We start from the raw sequence: 26,001 nt of genomic DNA, 5'->3' as shown, positions 1-26,001 counted from the left end.
TGTTACACGCAAAAATACAAATCCTTAGCCATTTCCGTCATGTGGGTTGTTGCCAAGGAAACGCACCTTACGTCGCCCTTCCAAATCATCATGGCGAGAGAGAATTAATATTTGAGAACGTGTTGGAGAAGAAAACGGGTTTTGCAGCTAAAATATGGTATTGGCAAACGACAACAACAATAACAACAACAACAACAACAACACGAGTCCACAAGACCTTGGGTATTTCGTAAGTCAAAGTTAGTATGAAGAAGACTTGAAGGGAGTTTGAGATCTCGACGGACATATAATCAATACGTTGTACCTCAAAACACTTGAAATTTGGCACATGATAAATAAGTATGGACATAGTGTTGTCTGCCTTAGAAACGGCAAATAAATGAAGTAATATACAAAGTACATTTGATGTTTCATGCACACCATAATGACAATTTAACTACAACACTAAAATAGCAACAGAGAACATCCATTTCTGACTGATCAATCAATCAGAGGTTTCAAATAATAGCGACGTAAGGATACATTTGATATGCGACCACCATACCGCGCACGCGTATTTACCTGCACTTGTTTTGTCGCTGTTCAGACGTATGCGAAAACGTTGAGGTGACGTGTAAAAAAACCCAAACCAAACATATTTCGATATCATTCATCGTATCTATTTATTGAGTTCATGTTCAGCCAATGTACAGTAGAGACGGTCCGTATTGTGGCGGGGCGGTCGGTAGCCTAGTGGTTAAAGCGTTAGCTCGTCACGCCGAAGACCCAGGTTCGATTCCCGACATGGGTACAATGTGTGAAGCCCATTTCTGGTGTCCTCTGCTGTGATATTGCTGGAATATTGCTAAAAGCGGCGTAAAACCGAACTCACCCACCCACCGTATTGTGGCAGTGGTCGCTACTGAAGGCTACATCTATGTCAGTCAATTTACAGTTAATCCGTAGCCTAGAGAAGGTCCGTATTGTGGCAGTGGTCGCTACTGAAGGCTACATCTATGTCAGTCAATTTACAGTTAATCCGTAGCCTAGAGAAGGTCCGTATTGTGGCAGTGGTCGCTACTGAAGGCTACATCTATGTCAGTCAATTTACAGTTAATCCGTAGCCTAGAGAAGGTCCGTATTGTGGCAGTGGTCGCTACTGAAGGCTACATCTATGTCAGTCAATTTACAGTTAATCCGTAGCCTAGAGAAGGTCCGTATTGTGGCAGTGGTCGCTACTGAAGGCTACATCTATGTCAAGTCAATTTACAGTTAATCCGTAGCCTAGAGAAGGTCCGTATTGTGGCAGTGGTCGCTACTGAAGGCTACATCTATGTCAGTCAATTTACAGTTAATCCGTAGCCTAGAGAAGGTCCGTATTGTGGCAGTGGTCGCTACTGAAGGCTACATCTATGTCAGTCAATTTACAGTTAATCCGTAGCCTAGAGAAGGTCCGTATTGTGGCAGTGGTCGCTACTGAAGGCTACATCTATGTCAGTCAATTTACAGTTAATCCGTAGCCTAGAGAAGGTCCGTATTGTGGCAGTGGTCGCTACTGAAGGCTACATCTATGTCAGTCAATTTACAGTTAATCCGTAGCCTAGAGAAGGTCCGTATTGTGGCAGTGGTCGCTACTGAAGGCTACATCTATGTCAAGTCAATTTACAGTTAATCCGTAGCCTAGAGAAGGTCCGTATTGTGGCAGTGGTCGCTACTGAAGGCTACATCTATGTCAGTCAATTTACAGTTAATCCGTAGCCTAGAGAAGGTCCGTATTGTGGCAGTGGTCGCTACTGAAGGCTACATCTATGTCAGTCAATTTACAGTTAATCCGTAGCCTAGAGAAGGTCCGTATTGTGGCAGTGGTCGCTACTGAAGGCTACATCTATGTCAGTCAATTTACAGTTAATCCGTAGCCTAGAGAAGGTCCGTATTGTGGCAGTGGTCGCTACTGAAGGCTACATCTATGTCAGTCAATTTACAGTTAATCCGTAGCCTAGAGAAGGTCCGTATTGTGGCAGTGGTCGCTACTGAAGGCTACATCTATGTCAGTCAATTTACAGTTAATCCGTAGCCTAGAGAAGGTCCGTATTGTGGCAGTGGTCGCTACTGAAGGCTACATCTATGTCAAGTCAATTTACAGTTAATCCGTAGCCTAGAGAAGGTCCGTATTGTGGCAGTGGTCGCTACTGAAGGCTACATTTATGTCAGTCAATTTACAGTTACTCTGCAGCCCGGAGACGGTCCGTATTGTGGCAGTGGTCGCTACTGTGGGCTACATGGACACCAGCAAATGTACAGTTAATCCGTAGCCTAGATACGGTCCGTATGGGGGCAATGGTTGCTACTCTAGGCTACGTGGACATCAGTCAATTTGCAGTTACTCCGTAGCCTAGAGACTAGTCGCTACTGAGGGCTACATGGACACCAGCAAATGTACAGTTAATCCGTAGCCTAGAGACGGTCCGTATGGGGGCAATGGTTGCTACTCTAGGCTACGTGGACATCAGTCAATTTGCAGTTACTCCGTAGCCTAGAGACTAGTCGCTACTGAGGGCTACATGGACACCAGCAAATGTACAGTTAATCCGTAGCCTAGAGACGGTCCGTATGGGGGCAATGGTTGCTACTCTAGGCTACGTGGACATCAGTCAATTTGCAGTTACTCCGTAGCCTAGAGACTAGTCGCTACTGAGGGCTACATGGACACCAGCAAATGTACAGTTAATCCGTAGCCTAGAGACGGTCCGTATGGGGGCAATGGTTGCTACTCTAGGCTACGTGGACATCAGTCAATTTGCAGTTACTCCGTAGCCTAGAGACTAGTCGCTACTGAGGGCTACATGGACACCAGCAAATGTACAGTTAATCCGTAGCCTAGAGACGGTCCGTATGGGGGCAATGGTTGCTACTCTAGGCTACGTGGACATCAGTCAATTTGCAGTTACTCCGTAGCCTAGAGACTAGTTGCTACTGAGGCTACATGGACATCAGCCCTCGTCTGTCAGTGACACTGTTTATGAAGGCGATGTCTAATGTCTGTCAGTGGTATCGGTGATGTAGGTATGGTTATAGGTGAATCCCGGGGGAGCGTATGCGAGCAGGAACAACAGGTAGGCAGCCTTCAACCCCTCCAACTTCCCCTCCTCCTCCGCACACCGCGCCATTCTGCCGTCCGCTCCCGAGTACATACATAATACGCCCCTGTTCACCTGACTGAAATGGAAAAGTAATATATGCTTGGAACTTGTATTGTAGTTAGGAATCAACTTGTGATCGATTGTATTGAGGAATCAACTTGTGATCGGATATATTATTTCTTAGTATCATATTTATGTCTTTTCATAACATATTCACTCCATCAATCTAGTATGTTATTGATCACAACAGGCGGGGTAATTCTTTAATATTATAAAGTGTTTGGTTGCATACCTTTCACCTGAAGCAGACAGGGTCGTTCCACAAAGTGATCTTAGCGCTGCGATGAACGTTATGAATATAAAGGTTGCGAATACGACTAAGAAAACTTTGTGGAACAGGGCCCTGTTTGTTTCAGGGCCACAGGGCTTGGATAAACTTGTACAAATATTAGTCTTGCATAATGACAAGAAATATAAATGTATATGGACTGCAGTTTCCAGATCAGCAAATAGATGTAAATCTGTTGACAGAAACTAAATCAGCATATTTTTTGTTGTTCAGCATGGGTTCCTGAAGACCAATTGTCAACCCCAAACTGTGAATGAGGAACCGAATCTGTGACAGTGAAACATGGCATTGGGTCAACTGTCAGTACTTCTGGTAAACATAGCAACGGAATCGGGGGTAGTCTAATGGTTGCAGCATTCGCTCGTCACACTGAAGGCTCGGATTCAGTCCCCAAAATTGTAAGGCGGCAATATCTGATCCCCTCCGTGATATGACTGATGTATAGATAAAAGCAGCAAAAATCCCCACTCACTCATTTTAACCATCTTCCCTACACAAGGGAGTTAACTGACTATGAAAGTCCAGGTACCACCCTCGCCGAACTAGGCTGGCATTATGGAGTTATATTTTGGCTGGACTAACGAGTTTATACACAGTCCAGTCAAAATCGCGTAACGAAATCAGGATACGGTTCGTAAACAGCTCTGCAGATTTCAGTCGATTGCAGGATTTGCAAAGCATGTGTACTGACAACTCGGCATCAACAGATATTTTCCAAATCTTTTTCTGTATTTATTGAAGATGCTCAAGGTGATTTATTGCACTTCGCGAAGTCAGACTGTTTTATTCAAATATAGATTTTGATTTTGAAAATCAGATACTATTGACTGGGTTCCGCCATTTATTTCGAAGAAAATACAAGTGATATGAGTGGTGGAATCTCTCGATCGAAGGGTCATAGAAGGGACATAACTCATCATCGCCACTGATCGCGCTCCGATTGAACCCAGACATTCCTGCCTAGTTCGACAAGGGTGGAAACTGGACTTTTAATTCCCTTGCCTCGGGAAGATGATTCCAACAAGATATAAAAGCACTTTTCACAATGCTGGACTATCGCCATCGGATTGTGTTCTTTGGTTTGATAATGATACCTACATCTGGTGATGCTGAACAATGGCGGCCTCCGACATGGAGCGGTTGAAACCAAAGGCTGCTCTCCACGCAACCACTTCGGTACAGCTGCGGATGACTCCAGTCGCTTCCCCTACCATGCATGAAGCGTTCACTCGGGGAGGGATGGACGCAAGTACTACAACAGCGAAACAAAATGCTAGCCTTACTTTGCGTAACTTTTCTCAGTAATGATGCTGGCCAAACAGTCACACTTCGCAGTACACTTCAATTTACTGTTCATGTAAATCGTAAAAAGTGAGAGAGAGGTGGGAGAGGTGATTTGAGAGGTGAATTTTGTTGAACCTTTAGCGTGGATGTTCCTGTACTTACGCTGCAGGGCATAGGGTGAGGGGTGGTCGTCGATACAGATGCCGTTGACAGCAGCAAAGCTGCGGAGGGTGTCGCGGTTGTCACAGGTCACCGTCCGCTGGAATGCACACAGACGTCGCTCCTCGGTAACTTCACTGGAAGGAGACAACCTAGACTTACATTTAGTCTCTGAAATCTTATATTACACAATATCCTTCTTGACTCTAAAAATAAAAAAAATTCCCTATGCTGATTTCAGAGCTAGCTTGAGCTGACTAGACTTGCTTTTGTATGCATTTCTAGATTATTATTTTTTCATAAAATAAATATATTCCACGGTCATGGTGCAGGACTAGAGACAACCCAGCAGGTATTAGATCGAAATGGTGGATCTAGTGAATGATTCTAAACGCTGTCTAATGATGAGTCTAAATTTGGACGATATTGTGATTTAAGTGCCTTTTGTTTCGCCGCCCTACACTCTTGCACAGTAAAGGCGGGTGCCTACCGTATTTTTACAATATTATAGCATATCACTTCGGAACAAGTGTGAACGACAGCAGTCGCTTACTACGACCACGGACCTATATAAGTTATACAAGTCCGTGCTACGACAGAGAAACATAAAATCCTGTCCCGAAGTGATATACAAATAATTCAAGCCAAAAGATCTAAAAGAAACTAAATACGACCTAAGTTGTTGCCACCACCACGAGTCAACAGAATGGCAACATTGGTGGATGTGTTGATAAGATGCATGTGATGATATATCCCCGCTGTAACAGCTGTGCACCCAGTTGTTAATACAGTAAAGTACGGTTATAACGAACTCAAAGGGACTACTAATTTTAGTTCGTTATAACCGTAATTCGTTATAAGCATATATACAGCATAACAACAGCATATAGTTGGGACAAAAAAGTTAGTTCGTTATATCCGTTAGTTCGTTAAAAGCGTGTTCGTTATAACCGTAGTTTACTGTACCATGAAATAAACTGTGTCCCCGTGAGGACATGTCAGTAGTAGCTGGTAAAAGATGACCATCATAATAATGTGTCCTAGAGATGCAAAAGCTATATGGAAATTGTAATTGATGATGATTTGGTTTTGTTTGAAAACGAACTGTTATCCACCTGTAGCTAATTGAGCGATATGTCTTCACAACACTCAAGACCAACACGGCCCGTTCAGTTTTAACGTAAGCTGCACATTAAAAAAAACAATCGGACAAAAGAAAGTTTGATTTGACCTAAAGATTTCAAACGTTATCAAACCACACCATTAACATACATCACCATTGAAATATACACCCATTTCTTGTTTGTTTCATTTTTAGCTACCATCAAACAAGTGAGTGAGTGAGTTGGGTTTAACGCCGCTTTTAACAGTATTCCAGTCATATCGCGGCGTGTCAGCCTAATGTGGGAGGAAAGCCCGAAGTGATGCAGGTCTCAGACGTTTACCACTTCGGTGAAACCCACGAGCACGGGTATGGTGCTGACAAACCTAGAAACATAATCGGGGCGAACCGGGATTGGAACCCACAATCATAGGTTTCTGGCGTGCCCAAGGGACGCAACTCTGTACAGCGAATCGCGGCGCCTTAGACGACTGGGCCACCCGTGCCCCCCCCCCCCCCCCCCCCCCCATCAAACAAGGGTAACTATCTTTTTCCCGGTAAGTTACTTTGTGAAACTTATGTATGCATATGCATGTCATTGGGCAAATGCTGTGACTGTAGTCATTCACGATTTAACAACAAAGCGGCAATCAAAGTGGCAATTAAAAAAACGGCATGTTAAAAAGTATTTAAATATTGAAGTTTGTCTGTAGAATACTAATCCCAAGTGTAGAACGCAGAACCAAATATCTAACTCATGTGAATATCTACCTTTGATTGTTACTGTCCCCGGAGCGGTGGGGTAGCCTGATGGTTAAAGCGTCCACACGTCATGCCGAAGGCCCGGGTTCCATTTCCCACATGGTTACAATATGTGAAGCCCTAATGTCCCCTGTCGTAATATTGCTGGAATATTGCTCAAATCAGCGTAAAGCCATACTCACACCGTAGACACTTTTGATTGTAATATGGAACTAGAAGTGCTTTTCTAATCTAACCCATCGGCGTTTATTCGTGTAGAGCAAGGTCCGAGCTGTTGTGTAATCTTCATTAACACACATCAGAACAGGGTCTAGGTATCAGATTGTTTTGTTGATCAGTTAATGTGGAATGAACTGATGTAACACTTTCACAACAGCAAAAATATCACACAACACGTCGCACGTGATGGCTTGTGTACAATATTTGATGCTCCTCAGATGTCCGGTGCTTACAAAGGGTACATACAAATATATCCTATCTCCATTTTAAGATCAATTCCAAGTCTGTCTCCCAGACCCTAGAGAATAAATTATAAAATGAACCAATTCAAGTGTAGAATGATTTGATAAGTCTAGAAAATGAGCATTGTTCTGGGGTCCATTTGGATTTTATTTATATTCTGTAGATATATTTTTTAAATGAGATAACTTTATTTGTTGGACGAAGTGTTCGTCCATTAAAAACCCTGAACCCATTCGCCATCACGGCTTCGTGACATCATCTTCGACTTCTCTATTATATCCAACTTAGCACCGAACGTCCCTCGCTCACCTGTGCAATTTGATTGGATGGCTATTTTTAGCATCTCATCATTCGAAACCAAGTTGTGGGAAGGCAGCGAATTGGTAAAGGGTATTTATGACAATAGAATGGAGATATTATACCCTGGGTAAGCGAAGATGTGCAAGGTTTACCTGCAGACAGCGTTGAGGGTGCTGTGGATGTCTTGCTGTGTCAGAACACCGTCGAGGGTGACGTAATATCTGAGAAGGGTCAAATGACAGAGGTCGTTCATCCACCACAAGAAGTTGACAACGTCACATCTATCTGCAGGAGTAAGGTTATTGGTTAAAGTAGGGTTTGGGGTCCAAATGGAGCTGACAAAGGTTTTGGGAAAGTTTGAAAGAGATGGGTGTCAAACACTTCTGTTTAACTTCATTTTGTACAGTTCGATTTAATCTTTAAAAAGACCCATCATAAGAGTGAATAATTTATGTAAAAGTAAATGAATTTATATGCATATATTTTATCGGCTATAACGTCACAGTTATGGGACAATCGTGGATAATTGACTGACGTTTTACTTTGGAAAGCCTTGAACGACAAACAGTTTTAGAAGATTAATACCAGTTATGGACTATGGAACAATATGAAGTATTCTATTGGTACTAATACCAAAATTCTGTGCTCGTGCCATCAACATTCCCAGAAGCAGGAGAGCTGCAAACTTCATTCTGTACAGTACTCCACAAAAAAAACTGAAAACAAAATGACAACGCAACAAAACACCTGCAAGCATCATAACAACATACCAAAACACCTGAGAACATGACAACGCAACAAAACACCTGCAAGCAGCATAACAACATACCAAAACACATGCAAGCTACAAGACAATATACAAAAACACCTGAAAACAACATGACAACATAACAAAACACCTGCAAGCAACAAGACAATATACAAAAACACCTGAAAACAACATGACAGCATACCAAAACACCTGCAAGCAACAAGACAATATACAAAAACACCTGAAAACAACATGACAGCATACCAAAACACCTGCAAGCAACAAGACAATATACAAAAACACCTGAAAACAACATGACAGCATACCAAAACACCTGCAAGCAACAAGACAATATACAAAAACACCTGAAAACAACATGACAGCATACCAAAACACCTGCAAGCAACAAGACAATATACAAAAACACCTGAAAACAACATGACAACATAACCAAACACCTGCAAGCAACAAGACAATATACAAAAACACCTGAAAACAACATGACAACATACCAAAACACCTGCAAGCAACAAGACAATATACAAAAACACATGAAAACAACATGACAACATACCAAAACACCTGCAAGCAACAAGACAATATACAAAAACACCTGAAAACAACATGACAACATACCAAAACACATGCAAGCAACAAGACAATATACAAAAACACCTGAAAACAACATGACAACATAACCAAACACATGCAAGCAACAAGACAATATACAAAAACACCTGAAAGCAACATGACAACATAACAAAACACATGCAAGCAACAAGACAATATACAAAAACACCTGAAAACAACATGACAACATAACCAAACACCTGCAAGCAACAAGACAATATACAAAAACACCTGAAAGCAGCATAACAACATACCAAAACACATGCAAGCTACAAGACAATATACAAAAACACCTGAAAACAACATGACAACATAACCAAACACCTGCAAGCAACAAGACAATATACAAAAACACCTGAAAGCAGCATAACAACATACCAAAACACATGCAAGCTACAAGACAATATACAAAAACACCTGAAAACAACATGACAACATACCAAAACACCTGCAAGCAACAAGACAATATACAAAAAAACCTGAAAGCAGCATAACAACATACCAAAACACATGCAAGCTACAAGACAATATACAAAAACACCTGAAAACAACATGACAACATACCAAAACACCTGCAAGCAACAAGACAATATACAAAAACACCTGAAAGCAGCATAACAACATACCAAAACACATGCAAGCTACAAGACAATATACAAAAACACCTGAAAACAACATGACAGCACACCAAAACACATGCAAGCTACAAGACAATATACAAAAACACCTGAAAACAACATGACAACATAACAAAATACATGCAAGCAACAAGACAATATACAAAAACACCTGGAAACAACATGACAGCATACCAAAACACCTGCAAGCTACAAGACAATATACAAAAACACCTGAAAACAACATGACAACATACCAAAACACCTGCAAGCAACAAGACAATATACAAAAACACCTGAAAACAACATGACAGCATACCAAAACACCTGCAAGCAACAAGACAATATACAAAAACACCTGAAAACAACATGACAACATACAAAAACACCTGCAAGCAACAAGACAATATACAAAAACACCTGAAAACAACATGACAACATACCAAAACACCTGCAAGCAACAAGACAATATACAAAAACACCTGAAAACAACATGACAACATAACCAAACACCTGCAAGCAACATGACAATATACAAAAACACCTGAAAACAACATGACAACATACCAAAACACATGCAAGCAACAAGACAATATACAAAAACACCTGAAAACAACATGACAACATACCAAAACACCTGCAAGCAACAAGACAATATACAAAAACACCTGAAAACAACATGACAACATAACAAAACACATGCAAGCAACAAGACAATATACAAAAGCACCTGAAAACAACATGACAGCATAACAAAACACCTGCAAGCAACAAGACAATATACAAAAACACCTGAAAACAACATGACAACATAACCAAACACCTGCAAGCAACAAGACAATATACAAAAACACATGAAAACAACATGACAACATACCAAAACACATGCAAGCAACAAGACAATATACAAAAACACCTGAAAACAACATGACAACATACCAAAACACCTGCAAGCAACAAGACAATATACAAAAACACCTGAAAACAACATGACAACATAACCAAACACCTGCAAGCAACAAGACAATATACAAAAACACATGAAAACAACATGACAACATACCAAAACACCTGCAAGCAACAAGACAATATACAAAAACACCTGAAAACAACATGACAACATACCAAAACACCTGCAAGCAACAAGACAATATACAAAAACACCTGAAAACAACATGACAACATAACAAAACACATGCAAGCAACAAGACAATATACAAAAGCACCTGAAAACAACATGACAGCATACCAAAACACCTGCAAGCAACAAGACAATATACAAAAACACCTGAAAACAACATGACAGCACACCAAAACACCTGCAAGCAACAATACAATATACATAAACACCTGAAAACAAAATGACAACATAACACAACACATGCAAGCAACAAGACAATATACAAAAGCACCTGAAAACAACATGACAGCATACCAATACACCTGCAAGCAACAAGACAATATACAAAAACACCTGAAAACAACATGACAACATAACAAAGCACATGCAAGCAACAAGACAATATAAAAAAAACACCTGAAAACAACATAATGACATGACAAAAGTTAAGAGAGTTAACTGACGATGAAAGTCCAGTTTCCACCCTTGCCAAACTAGGCTGGTATTATGGAGTTACATTTTGGGTGGACGTACGGGTGTTTGCTAGTCCAATCAAAATCGTGCAACGAAATGGAAATTCGGTCCGTAAACTGTGGTGCGATTTGCAAAACATATGCACCGCCAACTCATTGTCAACAGATATTTTCCAAGTCTTTTCATGTTTTTAATCAAGGTACTCACGTGATTTGATGCACTTCGCGATGTAAGCACTCTTTTATCACAATATAGATCTTGATTATCGAGCAGAATGTCTTGACTGGGCGCCGCCATTTTGTTTGGAACAAATGCAAGTGATACGAGAGGTGGAATCTGATTGGTCTTTAGGAGAGGCTTAGAAGGGCCATAACTCGTAATAACCACACTTGGCGCTACGATCAAGCCCAGGAGTTCCTGCCTAGATTGGCAATGGTGGAGACTGGACTTTTAAAGTCAGTTAACTCCCTTGCCTCGGGAAGATGGACAAAACATGGAAAGAAGATGTGCTAAAACATATTAGAAGAAAGTACTAAACAGTTTTTAAGATTAGACACAGGAAACAATGAACAGAAAGAAAAGGTAGGTTGCATTTCTTCACATACTGCGTGTTGACAAAACAAGCCGGATGTTGGACGTGTTACATTTTTCATTTGCAGACATTGAACGTTAACCTATCAAAGGGACGCACCAAACTTATTACCATAACATTTGTTTCGAGGAAGCAAATGCAGTTAAGAGAGACACATAAGATGCATTTTTTGAATTTCCTGCATGTTTATAGAAACAAGCCGGATGAATTACGGTTTTCGGCGTGTGGTACCTGTAATATACTGCTTGCATTGACAGAAGCAGGCCTCGAGCGCCGGTGTAAAGAAATATTTAGAACCCCATAGTATTTGGACCTGACCCGTAGTACTATGACCCCCCTAATATAAAACATACGTTGGCAGAAGCAAGCCACGAGCGCCGGACGTGTTACAGTGATTGGAGTGGCGTATCTTTAATATAAAACATGCGTTGACAGAAGCAAGCCGCGGGCGCCGGACGTGTTACAGTCAGTGGCGTGGCGTTTCTTTAATATACTACATGCGTTGACAGAAGCAAGCCACGGTCTAACACAATACCTGCGTGTTATATGTATCCTGCAGACACTGCGTAGTTCCACTGCGTAGTTCCACTGTGGTGGTCAGTCACGTAATCCAGTAACCCTTAGACTGAATGTAAGTGTGCCTCGTGTATGTACTTAAAAACCAAAGGAGGTTAAGGTCAAACTTTAAATCACAGAACAGAAACAAGTGGGTCCAACAGTGTATAATTGCGATGAAATGCAGAAATATTTTCACAAATTTAAAATCCACTAGTCCAAACAAACACATTACATGTGTTCAGGTCTATTTTGATGTAAACGTGTATATCGTGTTGTTGATACGTAGATGATGCAGACAAAATTTATATGAAGTCCATCCACTCTTTAACAGTGTTTAATAGCAATGCCTCGTGCAGCCATACAGTTGACATCGTGAACACGTTTTCAAGGCCTGCCAGAAACAGTTAACCGAATGCTCAGTGTCATTCACTTATTAAAGATCAAATGATTCATGGATAATTTGCATGCGAGACATCCAGTCCCGTCTGATGCCACACATGGTACAATGGGTGAAGACACAATCTTAGTGTTCCCTGATGCGATTATGCTAGATTATGCCTGAAGACATGTAAATCCATTCTCATTCACTCCAACACATGCAGGTCAAGTTCATCTCAAGAAATATTCAATCAGCAATACTGAGAATGATTCGTTTCACGTTCAGTGTATGTCTGATATAAACTACCGGGCAAAGGAAATCTTTCACTTTAAAAATAGTTGTATAAAAAGCAAAACAGCTGGTACAGGTTTGAATCCCCGCAGAAAACATTCGCCCAAATGCAACATGACGACAACAACGCAGATTTTCGAAAGCAGCTTTCCAAATCATGCATTGTTGAAAACGTGCAAAACGTGATTTTGAGACATTGGTCCAAATGCACGTGCGTGATTGTGGCATAAATACCGACGTTGGACAGAGCAGGCATTCAGTAAGCAAAAAACCACCAAGAATATGCCCAGACTTGCACAATGGCAACGAGACAGAACGATCGGTGTGGCCAATATTGGGTCTACTCTACGTCAGATAGCCAGAACCTACAGACAGGACAGACTCAAGACCGGCCAAGATCGGGAAGACCGAGAGTGACAACACCGGCCGAAGAGCGCTACATCCGGCATATTCACCTCCGAAACAGATGTATGACGGCGACGTCAACGGAGGCAACAGCACTAGGGAATGCCATCAGCAGACGAACAGTCCTTCGACGACTTCGTACGGCTGGTATACGAGCCTACCGACCCTTCCGTGGAATGGCCTTGACCCGTCTACACCGTCAACGCGGACTGCAATGGGCACGAACTGTACGTCGGTGGCAGCGACGTGACTGGGCGAGAGTGCTCTTTACAGATGAAAGTCGGTTCTGTCTGTTCGGGAACGATGGCAGAGCTCGAGTTTTTCGACGAAGGGGAGAGCGACTGGCGCCAAACTGCATTAGAGAAGTTCACCCGTTTGGAGGTGGAGGCGTCATGGTATGGGGTGGCATTTGTGGCCAGATTACAACACGGCTGGCTATCATCCGAGGAAACCTGAATGCTCAGCGATACAGTGATGAAGTGTTGAGACCTTTTGCCCTTTATTCAACATCAGCCAAGAGGATTAATTTTGCAACAAGACAACGCAGGGCCTCACACCGCCCGAATTGATCAAGACTACCTGAACAACGTTAACGTCAACGTATTGCCCTGGCCACCTTGTTCTCCAGACATGAACCCCATTGAACATCTCTGGGATCATCTTGATCGTCAGCTGAGACAACATGTAACGCCTCCAAGCTTCTGTCGGTTCGCTGAACAGACTCTATTGAACTTATAGAACAGGATTCCTGTTGACGTTATCCGCCGACTGACGTCAATGAGGAGGCGTGTGTTGGCGTGCATGGATGCCCAGGGTGGTCACACTCGCTATTGATGACGTGTTACCTTACTACTGTGTCATTAATGGACTCTTCATGCACTTTTTCAATGAACTCTGATTTGTGTAATTTTTAATTTGGCCCCCTTGACTCTTTCTTTGTGTATTGCAAAAAAATGCAATATCGGCATTACAATGCATTTTCATTCTTATTCATAGAAAATGATTTCTGTTTATAAATTAATCATCATAAATCTCACATATGCCTTTGTGTTTGGTGTTTGGTCAAGTGAAGTCGGTGAAAACTTTCTTTTGCCCGGTAGTTTATAACGTCATTACTAGTGCATAACCCTCGATTGAGGACACAGATTCAATTGGAGATAAAAGGCAAGAAGTGCGTGGTCTGGAAAAATAGGTGTAGTGTGAGTGAGTGAATACTGCAGAATGCTGCACCAGGAGTCTGGCCGCTATTCCCTGTGATGAGTTCATGTAGAGTGAGTGAGTGAATACTGCATAACACTGCAACAGCAATCTTGGTGCTATTAAATGAGTTAGTTGGGTTTAACGCCGCTTTAACAGTATTCAAGTTATATCACTGCGTGTAAGCTTAATGTGGGAGGAAAGCCCGAAGTGATGCAGGTCTCAGACGTTTACCACTTTGGTGAAACCCACGGGCACGGGTATGGTGCTGACAAACCTAGAAACATAATCGGGGCGAACCGGGATTCGAACCCACAATCATAGATTTCTGGCGTGCCAAAGGGACGCAATTCTGCACAGTGAATCACAGCGCCTTTGACGACTGGGCCACCCGTGCCCCCTGCTGCTATTCCCTGTGATGAGTACATGTGGAGTGAGTTAGTGAATGCTGTATAACGCTGCACCAGCAATCTTGCTGCTATTCCCTGTGATGAGTACGTTAGGAGTGAGTGAGTACTGCATAATGCTGCACCAGCAATCTTGCTGCTATTCCCTGTGATGAGTACACTAGGAGTGAGTGAGTACTGCATAACGCTGCACCAGCAATCTTGCTGCTATTCCCTGTGATGAGTACACTAGGAGTGAGTACTGCATAACGCTGCACCAGCAATCTTGCTGCTATTCCCTGTGATGAGTACACTAGGAGTGAGTGAGTACTGCATAACGCTGCACCAGCAATCTTGCTGCTATTCCCTGTGATGAGTACACTAGGAGTGAGTGAGTACTGCATAACGCTGCACCAGCAATCTTGCTGCTATCCCCTGTGATGAGTACACTAGGAGTGAGTGAGTACTGCATAACGCTGCACCGGCAATCTTGCTGCTATTCCCTGTGATGAGTACACTAGGAGTGAGTGAGTACTGCATAACGCTGCACCAGCAATCTTGCTGCTATTCCCTGTGATGAGTACACTAGGAGTGAGTACTGCATAACGCTGCACCAGCAATCTTGCTGCTATTCCCTGTGATGAGTACACTAGGAGTGAGTGAGTACTGCATAACGCTGCACCAGCAATCTTGCTGCTATTCCCTGTGATGAGTACACTAGGAGTGAGTGAGTACTGCATAACGCTGCACCAGCAATCTTGCTGCTATTCCCTGTGATGAGTACACTAGGAGTGAGTACTGCATAACGCTGCACCAGCACTCTTGCTGCTATTCCCTGTGATGAGTACACTAAGAGTGAGTGAGTACTGCATAACGCTGCACCAGCAATCTTGCTGCTATTCCCTGTGATGAGTACACTAGGAGTGAGTGAGTACTGCATAACGCTGCACCGGCAATCTTGCTGCTATTCCCTGTGATGAGTACACTAAGAGTGAGTGAGTACTGCATAACGCTGCACCAGCAATCTTGCTGCTATTCCCTGTGATGAGTACACTAGGAGTGAGTGAGTACTGCATAACGCTGCACCAGCAATCTTGCTGCTATTCCCTGTGATGAGTACACTAGGAGTGAGTGAGTACTGCATAACGCTGCACCAGCAATCTTGCTGCTATTCCCTGTGATGAGTACACTAGGAGTGAGTGAGTACTGCATAACGCTGCACCAGCAATCTTGCTGCTATTCCCTGTGATGAGTACACTAGGAGTGAGTGAGTACTGCATAACGCTGCACCGGCAATCTTGCTGCTATTCCCTGTGATGAGTACACTAGGAGTGAGTGAGTACTGCATAACGCTGCACCAGCAATCTTGCTGCTATTCCCTGTGATGAGTACACTAGGAGTGAGTACTGCATAACGCTGCACCAGCACTCTTGCTGCTATTCCCTGTGATGAGTACACTAGGAGTGAGTGAGTACTGCATAACGCTGCACCAGCAATCTTGCTGCTATTCCCTGTTATGAGTACACTAGGAGTGAGTGAGTACTGCATAACGCTGCACCGGCAATCTTGCTGCTATTCCCTGTGATGAGTACACTAGGAGTGAGTGAGTACTGCATAACGCTGCACCAGCAATCTTGCTGCTATTCCCTGTGATGAGTACACTAGGAGTGAGTACTGCATAACGCTGCACCAGCACTCTTGCTGCTATTCCCTGTGATGAGTACACTAAGAGTGAGTTAGTACTGCATAACGCTGCACCAGCAAGATTGCTGCTATTCCCTGTGATGAGTACACTAGGAGTGAGTGAGTACTGCATAACGCTGCACCAGCAATCTTGCTGCTATTCCTTGTGATGAGTACACTAGGAGTGAGTGAGTACTGCATAACGCTGCACCAGCACTCTTGCTGCTATTCCCTGTGATGAGTACACTAAGAGTGAGTGAGTACTGCATAACGCTGCACCAGCAATCTTGTTGCTATTCCCTGTGATGAGTACACTAGGAGTGAGTGAGTACTGCATAACGCTGCATCGGCAATCTTGCTGCTATTCCCTGTGATGAGTACACTAGGAGTGAGTGAGTACTGCATAACGCTGCACCAGCAATCTTGCTGCTATTCCCTGTGATGAGTACACTAGGAGTGAGTGAGTACTGCATAACGCTGCACCGGCAATCTTGCTGCTATTCCCTGTGATGAGTACACTAGGAGTGAGTGAGTACTGCATAACGCTGCACCAGCAATCTTGCTGCTATTCCCTGTGATGAGTACACTAGGAGTGAGTACTGCATAACGCTGCACCAGCACTCTTGCTGCTATTCCCTGTGATGAGTACACTAAGAGTGAGTGAGTACTGCATAACGCTGCACCAGCAATCTTGCTGCTATTCCCTGTGATGAGTACACTAGGAGTGAGTGAGTACTGCATAACGCTGCACCAGCAATCTTGCTGCTATTCCCTGTGATGAGTACACTAGGAGTGAGTGAGTACTGCATAACGCTGCACCAGCAATCTTGCTGCTATTCCCTGTGATGAGTACACTAGGAGTGAGTGAGTACTGCATAACGCTGCACCAGCAATCTTGCTGCTATTCCCTGTGATAAGTACACTAGGAGTGAGTGAGTACTGCATAACGCTGCACCAGCAATCTTGCTGCTATTCCCTGTGATGAGTACACTAGGAGTGAGTACTGCATAACGCTGCACCAGCACTCTTGCTGCTATTCCCTGTGATGAGTACACTAGGAGTGAGTGAGTACTGCATAATGTCACACCAGCACTCTTGCTGCTATTCCCTGTGATGAGTACACTAGGAGTGAGTGAGTACTGCATAATGTCACACCAGCACTCTTGCTGCTATTCCCTGTGATGAGTACACTAGGAGTGAGTGAGTACTGCATAATGCCACACCAGCAATCTTGCTGCTATTCCCTGTGATGAGTACACTAGGAGTGAGTGAGTACTGCATAATGTCACACCAGCACTCTTGCTGCTATTCCCTGTGATGAGTACACTAGGAGTGAGTGAGTACTGCATAATGTCACACCAGCACTCTTGCTGCTATTCCCTGTGATGAGTACACTAGGAGTGAGTGAGTACTGCATAATGCCACACCAGCAATCTTGCTGCTATTCCCTGTGATGAGTACACTAGGAGTGAGTGAATACTGCAATACGTCAAATCATTATTATTGCTGGTATTTGCAGAGAAGGGTACATGTAGAAGGAGAGTGCTTGGAAAAACTACAGGAAACTTTAGCATTTTCAATGTGGTGAAACAGTCTAAGTTTTCAGACTCTCAGGCCTCATTTAATGCATGGGAAGCTGAACAATGTGGATGACAAAACTGAAAGTTCTGAGCACTGAAAACTCAATGACACCAACAAATCTGAAAACACATAAAGTGAAGAAGTTTGTTTCTGTCATCATGTTTTCTTGGCATTACCATAAACATAAAGACCAAATACAAATTGGGAGGAAATCTGTGCACAGCTGATTGCTATTTCCGGCTTAGTTTACGAGAAATTACACACGGTAATCTTAGTGAGTGAGTGAGTGAGTTGGGTTTAACGCCGCTTTTAACAGTATTCCAGTTATATCACGGCGTGTCAGCTTAATGTGGGAGGAAAGCCCGAAGTGATGCAGGTCTCAGACGTTAACCGCTTCGGTGAAACCGACGAGCACGGGTATGGTGCTGACAAACCTAGAAACATAATCGGGGCGAACCGGGATTCGAACCCACAATCATAGGTTTCTGGCGTGTCCAAGGGACGCAACTCTGCACAGCGAATCACGGCGCCTCAGACGACTGAGCCACCCATACCCCCCACGGTAATCTTAATCTCTACTTATAAAACAATGCCTTTGAGAGCAGGATATACATTTTAAATGGTAAATCATCTTGTCTGGTGATGTTGTATATAAAATTTCATACTTTTATTGACCATGTTTGTTATAGATCTAGATTCTACCTGCTTATTCACCTGAAGCAATACGATGTGATGTTTTATTTTAAAGCGCATATTAATACTCGATAAATCTTTTTTTACACTAAGAATCATAAATAACTTCTATTCTAATCTTTTTTTGAAACTCAGAAACGTGCAACGTAGATCGTGTTAGGTAGGCAGAGCATGTAAACTGTTTTGTTGGTCATCCACCACCTACAACTCGACCTTCATAAAACCGCTGATCATCTATTACGCTCATCAATTATTTGGACCCCGAAGGTAGAATTGTAGCGAGGGATCACTTTCAACAAATTAGCATTCTATTGGTGCATTTATTGACAAATAATAAAATGATATAACTTAGAAACAGAAAAATTACAAAATACAATCAATCATAGAAAAATACATTATGAATTTGATCACTAAAGTGCACAAATACTGCACAACAAATATTCCATGTGCTCCATTTCAATGCATTGTCAACAGTAACATATATACATACAATTTTCAAGAATAAGACTGAAAAAAGTGATAATCATTGTTTTATATGACTGATCAGCTTATCACAAAATTCAGCTTATCACAAAACATTTAACACAATAAAATTCAACCATACCATCAGCAAGTTGGTATGTTTGTCCATGGGTATTTTTCACTGTGAAATATGCATAGCATTCCTTACTCTCAGCAGATCATACATGGACGGGAGAGCTGATATATGCATAGCAATATGGATAACACCTTTCACACACCCAACAACAGTCACAAATACAGTGATCCCTCGCTATTGCGCTCTTCGATAAAGCGCTACCTCGGTTACTACGCGCGGTAACGCATGGCTCCCAAAATTTATGTACACTTTTATTACTGAGAGTTTTACACAGACATAATTGTATTATTGTTCGTTGTTCATTTGCACATAACGCTTCTCATTGCATAATCAACCGTTTATCGCTGAATGGAGTTCTAATAATCTGTTTTAAAACATAAAAAATGATAAATTGAAATGGAATACGTATTTCAGACATTGTGAAATGTGACACATTTAATAAATGTATGATATTACAGGTAGATCTAGGTCCATAAAAATATATACTATTTTGACGTGACGTGAGATAAACACATATTGATGATTTGAGATTTGCCGAGCGCGCTCCCCCGCCTCGGCCTCGGTTAAACGGCTCATCGTCTATAACACCCACCAATTATTTGGACCCCATTGGTAGCGTTGTAGCGAGGGACCACTGTAGATTAGATATCAGTTAAATACCATCTGCTTATTGCAAGGATTTACAAGAAATGCTGTGATTTAAGAGAAGTAATGTGTATTGCACAAAATATAACATACTTCAAGACAATATCATACTTATACACACAAGTGATATTGTTGCCCAGCCACTGGACATCTTCCCGAGGCAAGTGAGTTAACTGACTATAAAAGTCCAGTTTCCACCCTTGCCGAACTAAGCTGGTATTATGGAGTTACATTTTGGCTGAACTAACCAGTCTATGCATAGTCCAATCAAAATCGCGCACCAAAATCGAAATCCGGTTCGTAAGCTGTCATGCAGATTTCGGTCGATTGCAGGATTTGCAAAGCATATGCACCGCCAACTCGTTGTCAGCAGCTATTTTCCAAATCTTTTCATGTTTTTAATCAAGGTGCTCACGTGATTTGACGCATTTCGCGATGTAAGACCCGTTTTATCACAATATAGATCTTGATTATCGATCAGATCGTCCTGACTGGGCGCCACCATTTTGTGTGAAGCAAACCCAGGTGAAACGAGAGGTGGATCTGATTGGTCCATAGTAGAGGCTTAGAAGGGACATGACTGGTAACAGCCACTGGTGGCGCTACGATCGAGCCCAGTAATTCCAGCTTAGTTCGGCAAGGGTGGAAACTGGACTTTTAAAGTCAATTAACTCTCTTGCCTCGGGAAGATGGCCACTGGAATGTGTCAGGTCACACTGCAGAATCTTGCAGCAAGATCATCATGTTCAAATACTGATGGGAGTAACTAAAGCATCATGCGCCATGTACTCTTGAAAGTCAGCAGTAATCATATCAACATCCACCTCGAGTACAAAAATCACGCGGACTGTTTTATTGACATGGTGTATATGATTTTGATTTGTATGTTCTGGATTTGGAGGAGGTCAGATGGTGACCTTATACTGAAATGTAAGGTTTTAACAACACAAAAGTTTTTAAAAAATCTGTCACAAAAATGAGGCTATTCAGCCAATGATAACAGACAAAAAGTCAAATCATCAGATAGGTCACTTTGTATCAAATGAAATACCAATTGATTCCTATTTTGCCATAGATCGCGAATTAATATTGCATACAGCAAACATGCGATGAGAATAGCACTGTTAAGTTCTTTAAACTCTAATGCCACTACACTGTAGTCTAAGTCATAACACCATCTGACATCAGTATAAGTCTCTACATGTAAGAAATATAAGGGAAAGACTAAATGTGCATATTTTTATCCATTTGCTAAAATATTATCACACTCACATAAAGAAATTTTATTTATTTTAATAACAGATATTGAAAAACATGATATCAAGATGTAATTAAACTATTCATAAAGGTTAAATACTATAAATGATACTTTCATGCAAAACGTTTTAACAATGGGAGAGATTTCCTTCCATGGTGAGGGGGGTGAAGTGAAATGGGGTTCAACATCACATTAAAGATTATTGCACTTATATTGCAATCTTCCTCCATGTTAAAGTTTTAATTTCACAAGGTAGTTAAAAAGTGTGACTCTGGTAATGGAGTGAGTGAGTGAATATGGTTGTACGCTGCTTTTAGCAATATTCCAGCAATATCACGGCGGGGGACACCAGAAATGGGCTTCACACATTGTACCCATGTCGGGAATCGAACCCGGGTCTTCAGCGTGACGAGCGAACGCCTTACCCACTAGGCTACCTGACCGCCCCCCCCCCCCCCCCCCCCATCAATCAATACTGGCATTACAAAGAAAGTTACAAGGAACATTAATGTGAAAATACTATTCTGGATATTTATGAATTTATGTTTTTGTGGGTGAATAATATCAAAAACCGTTCTGAAAAGGGAAGTTACAATATGATTATTGTAACGAGATATAAAGCTTGCTTTTGTCATATAGTTTTCTCTGATACTTTGTGTGTATTGAATATAGACTGTTTCCAAGTCTTCTAAGTGGGGAGGGGGGAAGAGGCAAAAACAACACTATTGCATTTGACAAATGTGACCTTGATGCCAGGAATAGGGGGGACAACTCATGTCATTAGTGATTATCTTGGATCAGCCGTTTAACGATGTGTAGGGGCGGGGGGGGGGGGGGGATTTTGTTGGACATTTTTCTGACATCAAGACATACAAGAAGGAACAGCTGTTTTGGGACCCACAAAACATTTTTTTAACAACAACCAGCAATCTCATAAAAATCAGATCTAACTTCCCGCTGCGCTAAACAAAGATCTGAGGACATCCCTTTACGGGTCATGTCAGAACGACCTTTCGCGAACTTTGACCGGCCACTAAAATGACTAACAAGAAGTCAACATCAGCCAATTAGAAAGCAGCTTTCTCGAGCTTTACGGCACTCGTTTCAACCTGGCGACTTCCATTTCTGACTACGCTTGAAAAATACTTTGACAAAGTTATCCCACTTATAGTCTGGAATGTCTGATGTCATAAAACACGATGTAGGGTAAGGGCCCTTTTTGGACAATTAGAAATAATAAATCTTAAAGTTTTGACAAATTTTGTATGGTATGACATTTCTAAAAAGATTTCAAATGGTTGACAAGAAACGCTGTTCTTTCTTACACTTGTGAGTTCTTTTACTTCTGAAAGGCTAATATTAGAAAAAAATGCTGATTTTTCCAACTTAAAACCAAATCTAACTATGAGCAAATCTGTGACCAAGACAAATTTTTTGGCAAATTTTTATAGTCTTGATCTACGTGTCCCAAAAAAATCATCTTGGGTCAAAGACTTGCTCATGCTTAAATGTTAAAATGCTTTTTTAAAAACCTCTAAATCAGCCTTTTTGATACATTTAAACCTTATATTTTAAATAAGTCCTAGATATGCATGTGTTGAAATGAACAAAGTCTAGCTCTCATTCACATAAACATATCTTATAACAATCATAACAATTTCAATTGAAGTCTTCGATAACACAATCATATTCGTTCACGTTCAGTATCAGCATGCACACTTCTTGAGCTCCTTTTTGAAAGTACTTTCCACAAACTATAAAAATAAATGTTTTCTCCTATACAGACCCCTTATCATACTAACAGATATATGATATAGCACATGATTACAAAATACATTCACCATAAGATATTCAGGATACAGCATTGTGTAGATGGCATAGTGGCATGTGCTTCAACATAACCATTATCCTTGGAAATATACACCCGCCAGTACCAGGATTACATGTTATATGTTATATGATTGGACAAAATATTTTGGTCATCTTCCCAAGGCAACCTTGTCCACTAGCCTATATCAAAGCCTAGTATCTACCCTTGCCACACTAAGGCCACTTTTCTTGGCTCGACCCTGGCGCCACCTCGCGTAGATCAAGAGTTGCGCCCCTTATAATGAAACCACGATATCCAATCAGATCGCTGTTCTGATCTCGTACAGCTTCACAAAAATGACGACTACCATAGACGATGATGACCTCTTTCATGAGATAACGAAAACATTCACGTCTTCATCCATGACACAAAAACATAGGCAATCGTTTTGGGGGTTAAAAGATGAAGAGACATATTCATGTTAACAAAGACAGGCAGCGTTAAATCATTGATGTTGACTTTTAGCACAGGAAAGTGGGCTTGATGTGGCAAGGGTGGAAAAAAGACTTTGATATAAAGGCTAGTTGATTCTATTGCCTAGGGAAGATGCATTTGACAGGATCAGCATGTGATCTTAATTTTGACTTGTTATCATAAGTAAGCATCATAAATATAGTACTAGTGATATATGACGGGGAAGATGAATATATATCTGCATAATGTTGTCCTACGTTGTTGTCATCTCTGTGTAATGATATGTGTTACCATGGTTACCCAAACATGACTATCATCAAGAACCATAACATGCTACCCTCACAATCTATTGCATACACTTTGAATGGAATGTGACAACCATAAACAATACAAAACACAAGCCAACATTTGCAATGGCATACGTACAAAAGACTTGCAAGACAATTACTTTTCTACATTGTTGTATGGGTGAAGGTTGTTTAAGAAGGGGGGTGGGGGAGTAGAGATTAGGGGGATTCATAAAAAAATGTTCCATAAAAATGGCGGGATTCCGCCCATTACGATAGTTGTAACGCTAAGATAATTGTAACGCCCATAGTTTACATATATCAACGATAGCCGTAGCGCTAAGACTGCTTCCTGAAGCGGGGTCCAGGTCTATTATACACACACAATAATGAACCAATTACTGCATGAACAAGTCAGTCTATGATGCACCTCAAGTCAGTCTACGATGCGCCTCAAGTCTATCTACAATGCACCTGAAGTCGGACTACAATTCACCTGAAGTCAGTCTACAATGCACCTCAAGTCAGACTACGATTCACCTCAAGTCAGACTACGATTCACCTGAAGTCAGTCTATGATGCACCTGAAGTCAGTCTACGATGCACCTGAAGTCTATCTACAATGCACCTGAAGTCAGTCTACGATGCACCTGAAGGCAGTCTACGATGCACCTGAAGTCCATCAACGATGCACCTCAAGTCCATAAACGATGCACCTCAAGTCCATCAACGATGCACCTCAAGTCCATCAATGATGCACCTCAAGTCCATAAACGATGCACCTCAAGTCCATCAACGATGCACCTCAAGTCCATCAATGATGCACCTCAAGTCTATCTCCGATGCATCTCACAGAGTATGAGAGAGCAATCTACTGTATCAGAAACGTACATCCGTATTTTAACAACATGTAATTGCACAAAACTTCAGAATGAAGGATAAAACAAATACAGGTCTACTTCCCCATAATTAATTGAAACAATAATCTATGATACAACAATCGACCATGATAAACTGTTAGAGGAGGAACATGGCTTGGTACAAAACACCGGATTCTGACATATACATTTGATGTCTTTGTTTTCTACATGCCGAGAGTTTTGTCAAGACAGGGAGAATCTTACCGCTCAGTTTTGGATTTCATTTCATTTTTCTGAAACATTATCCAAATACGACTTTGATTCGTTAGTCCTTGATAACTTCATGAATACATCCCAGGCATCTCTCCTTGTTACTTTTACTTCCTACATCACTTCATCACAGCTGCCATTTTCCCACTGTTGTCCGAACGAGAACGGTGGAAACAAAACAAACTGAACTGATCTGTTACTTGAGGATTCAATGACTTCCGTATAAGGTTTGCTTAAGGTTAAATGTACAAAATACCAGATCATAAAATCTGTAAAAAATAACAAAACCATTAAAATAGTAAAACTACACAGAATAAGTATTTTGTAAATAAATGACCAGTATTGTCATTCCGAACTCCAGTATGGTTCGCACAAAAACATGTAAAGGACCTTAGGGTCAAGAAAATATAATATCAAGTTGGACCACGTTGATGATGACGATGGTTGAATGACAATTTGTTTTGTAAATGTAATATGCTGGCAGGTTTATCTTGTATTGCAGCAATGGCTTGGAGGATACCCTCTGCCAACACCATCAATCGGACTCAGGAAACTTTCGTACATCACACAACCATCTTTCATATGTCCCATGAGTCCATCCACTTGAGGCCACTCATCACGGACCCTTCTTCACTGGCCATTGGACCAGATGTGCCGAACGTCAGGGGGTAGAACAGGTAGAAACTGGAAAGTTAGATTACAGCAACTTAGCAACAGCAACTAAATCCAAAAAGTTTGACCATATCACACCGATTCTACGGAACCTCCACTGGCTCAAAATCAATGAGTGAGTGAGTTGGGTTTCACGCCGCTTTTAACAATATTCCAGTTATATCGCGGCGTGTCAGCTTAATGTGGGAGGAAAGCCTGAAGTGATGCAGGTCTCAGACGTTTACCACTTCGGT

The 26,001-nt window shown here is 41.7% G+C and overlaps 2 protein-coding genes across 4 annotated transcripts in view; both read right to left on the bottom strand.

Moving 5' to 3' along the window:
* Positions 1–643: 643 nt before the first annotated feature.
* On the bottom strand, positions 644–12,331 carry LOC124151103. Of its 3 annotated transcripts, none has more exons than XR_007223187.1 (6): positions 8,171–8,260; positions 7,690–7,822; positions 4,915–5,048; positions 4,567–4,720; positions 2,936–3,195; positions 644–2,794 (listed from the first exon to the last, which is right to left on the bottom strand). XR_007223187.1 is itself a non-coding variant. In XM_048403135.1 (6 exons), the coding sequence occupies exons 2-6, from the start codon at positions 8,226–8,228 to the stop codon at positions 3,012–3,014; spliced, it is 663 nt and encodes a 220-aa protein (XP_048259092.1). In that variant the 5' UTR covers positions 8,229–8,253; positions 12,257–12,331; the 3' UTR covers positions 644–3,011. The 3 variants fall into 3 exon arrangements, 2 of the variants coding, with proteins under 2 accessions (XP_048259092.1, XP_048259091.1); XM_048403135.1 differs by adding an exon at positions 12,257–12,331 and having other exon boundaries at positions 644–3,195; positions 8,171–8,253; XM_048403134.1 differs by having other exon boundaries at positions 644–3,195; positions 8,171–8,259.
* Positions 12,332–23,141: 10,810 nt separating this feature from the next.
* Positions 23,142–26,001, bottom strand: part of LOC124126787 (protein O-mannosyl-transferase 2-like) — a 39,649-nt gene continuing 36,789 nt past the window's right edge. Inside the window, exon 20 of the mRNA XM_048403133.1 lies at positions 23,142–25,780. Within this exon, the coding sequence (XP_048259090.1) occupies positions 25,675–25,780 (106 nt within the window). The 3' untranslated portion in view covers positions 23,142–25,674. The remainder of the gene's footprint in view (positions 25,781–26,001) is intronic.

This window comes from Haliotis rufescens, unplaced genomic scaffold (assembly GCF_023055435.1).
Source record: "Haliotis rufescens isolate VD_foot unplaced genomic scaffold, xgHalRufe1.0.p SCAF_3, whole genome shotgun sequence".
Lineage (NCBI taxonomy): Eukaryota > Metazoa > Mollusca > Gastropoda > Lepetellida > Haliotidae > Haliotis > Haliotis rufescens.
Note: the sequence above shows the minus strand (reverse complement) of the source record. Positions and strands in the feature narration are given on the sequence as shown.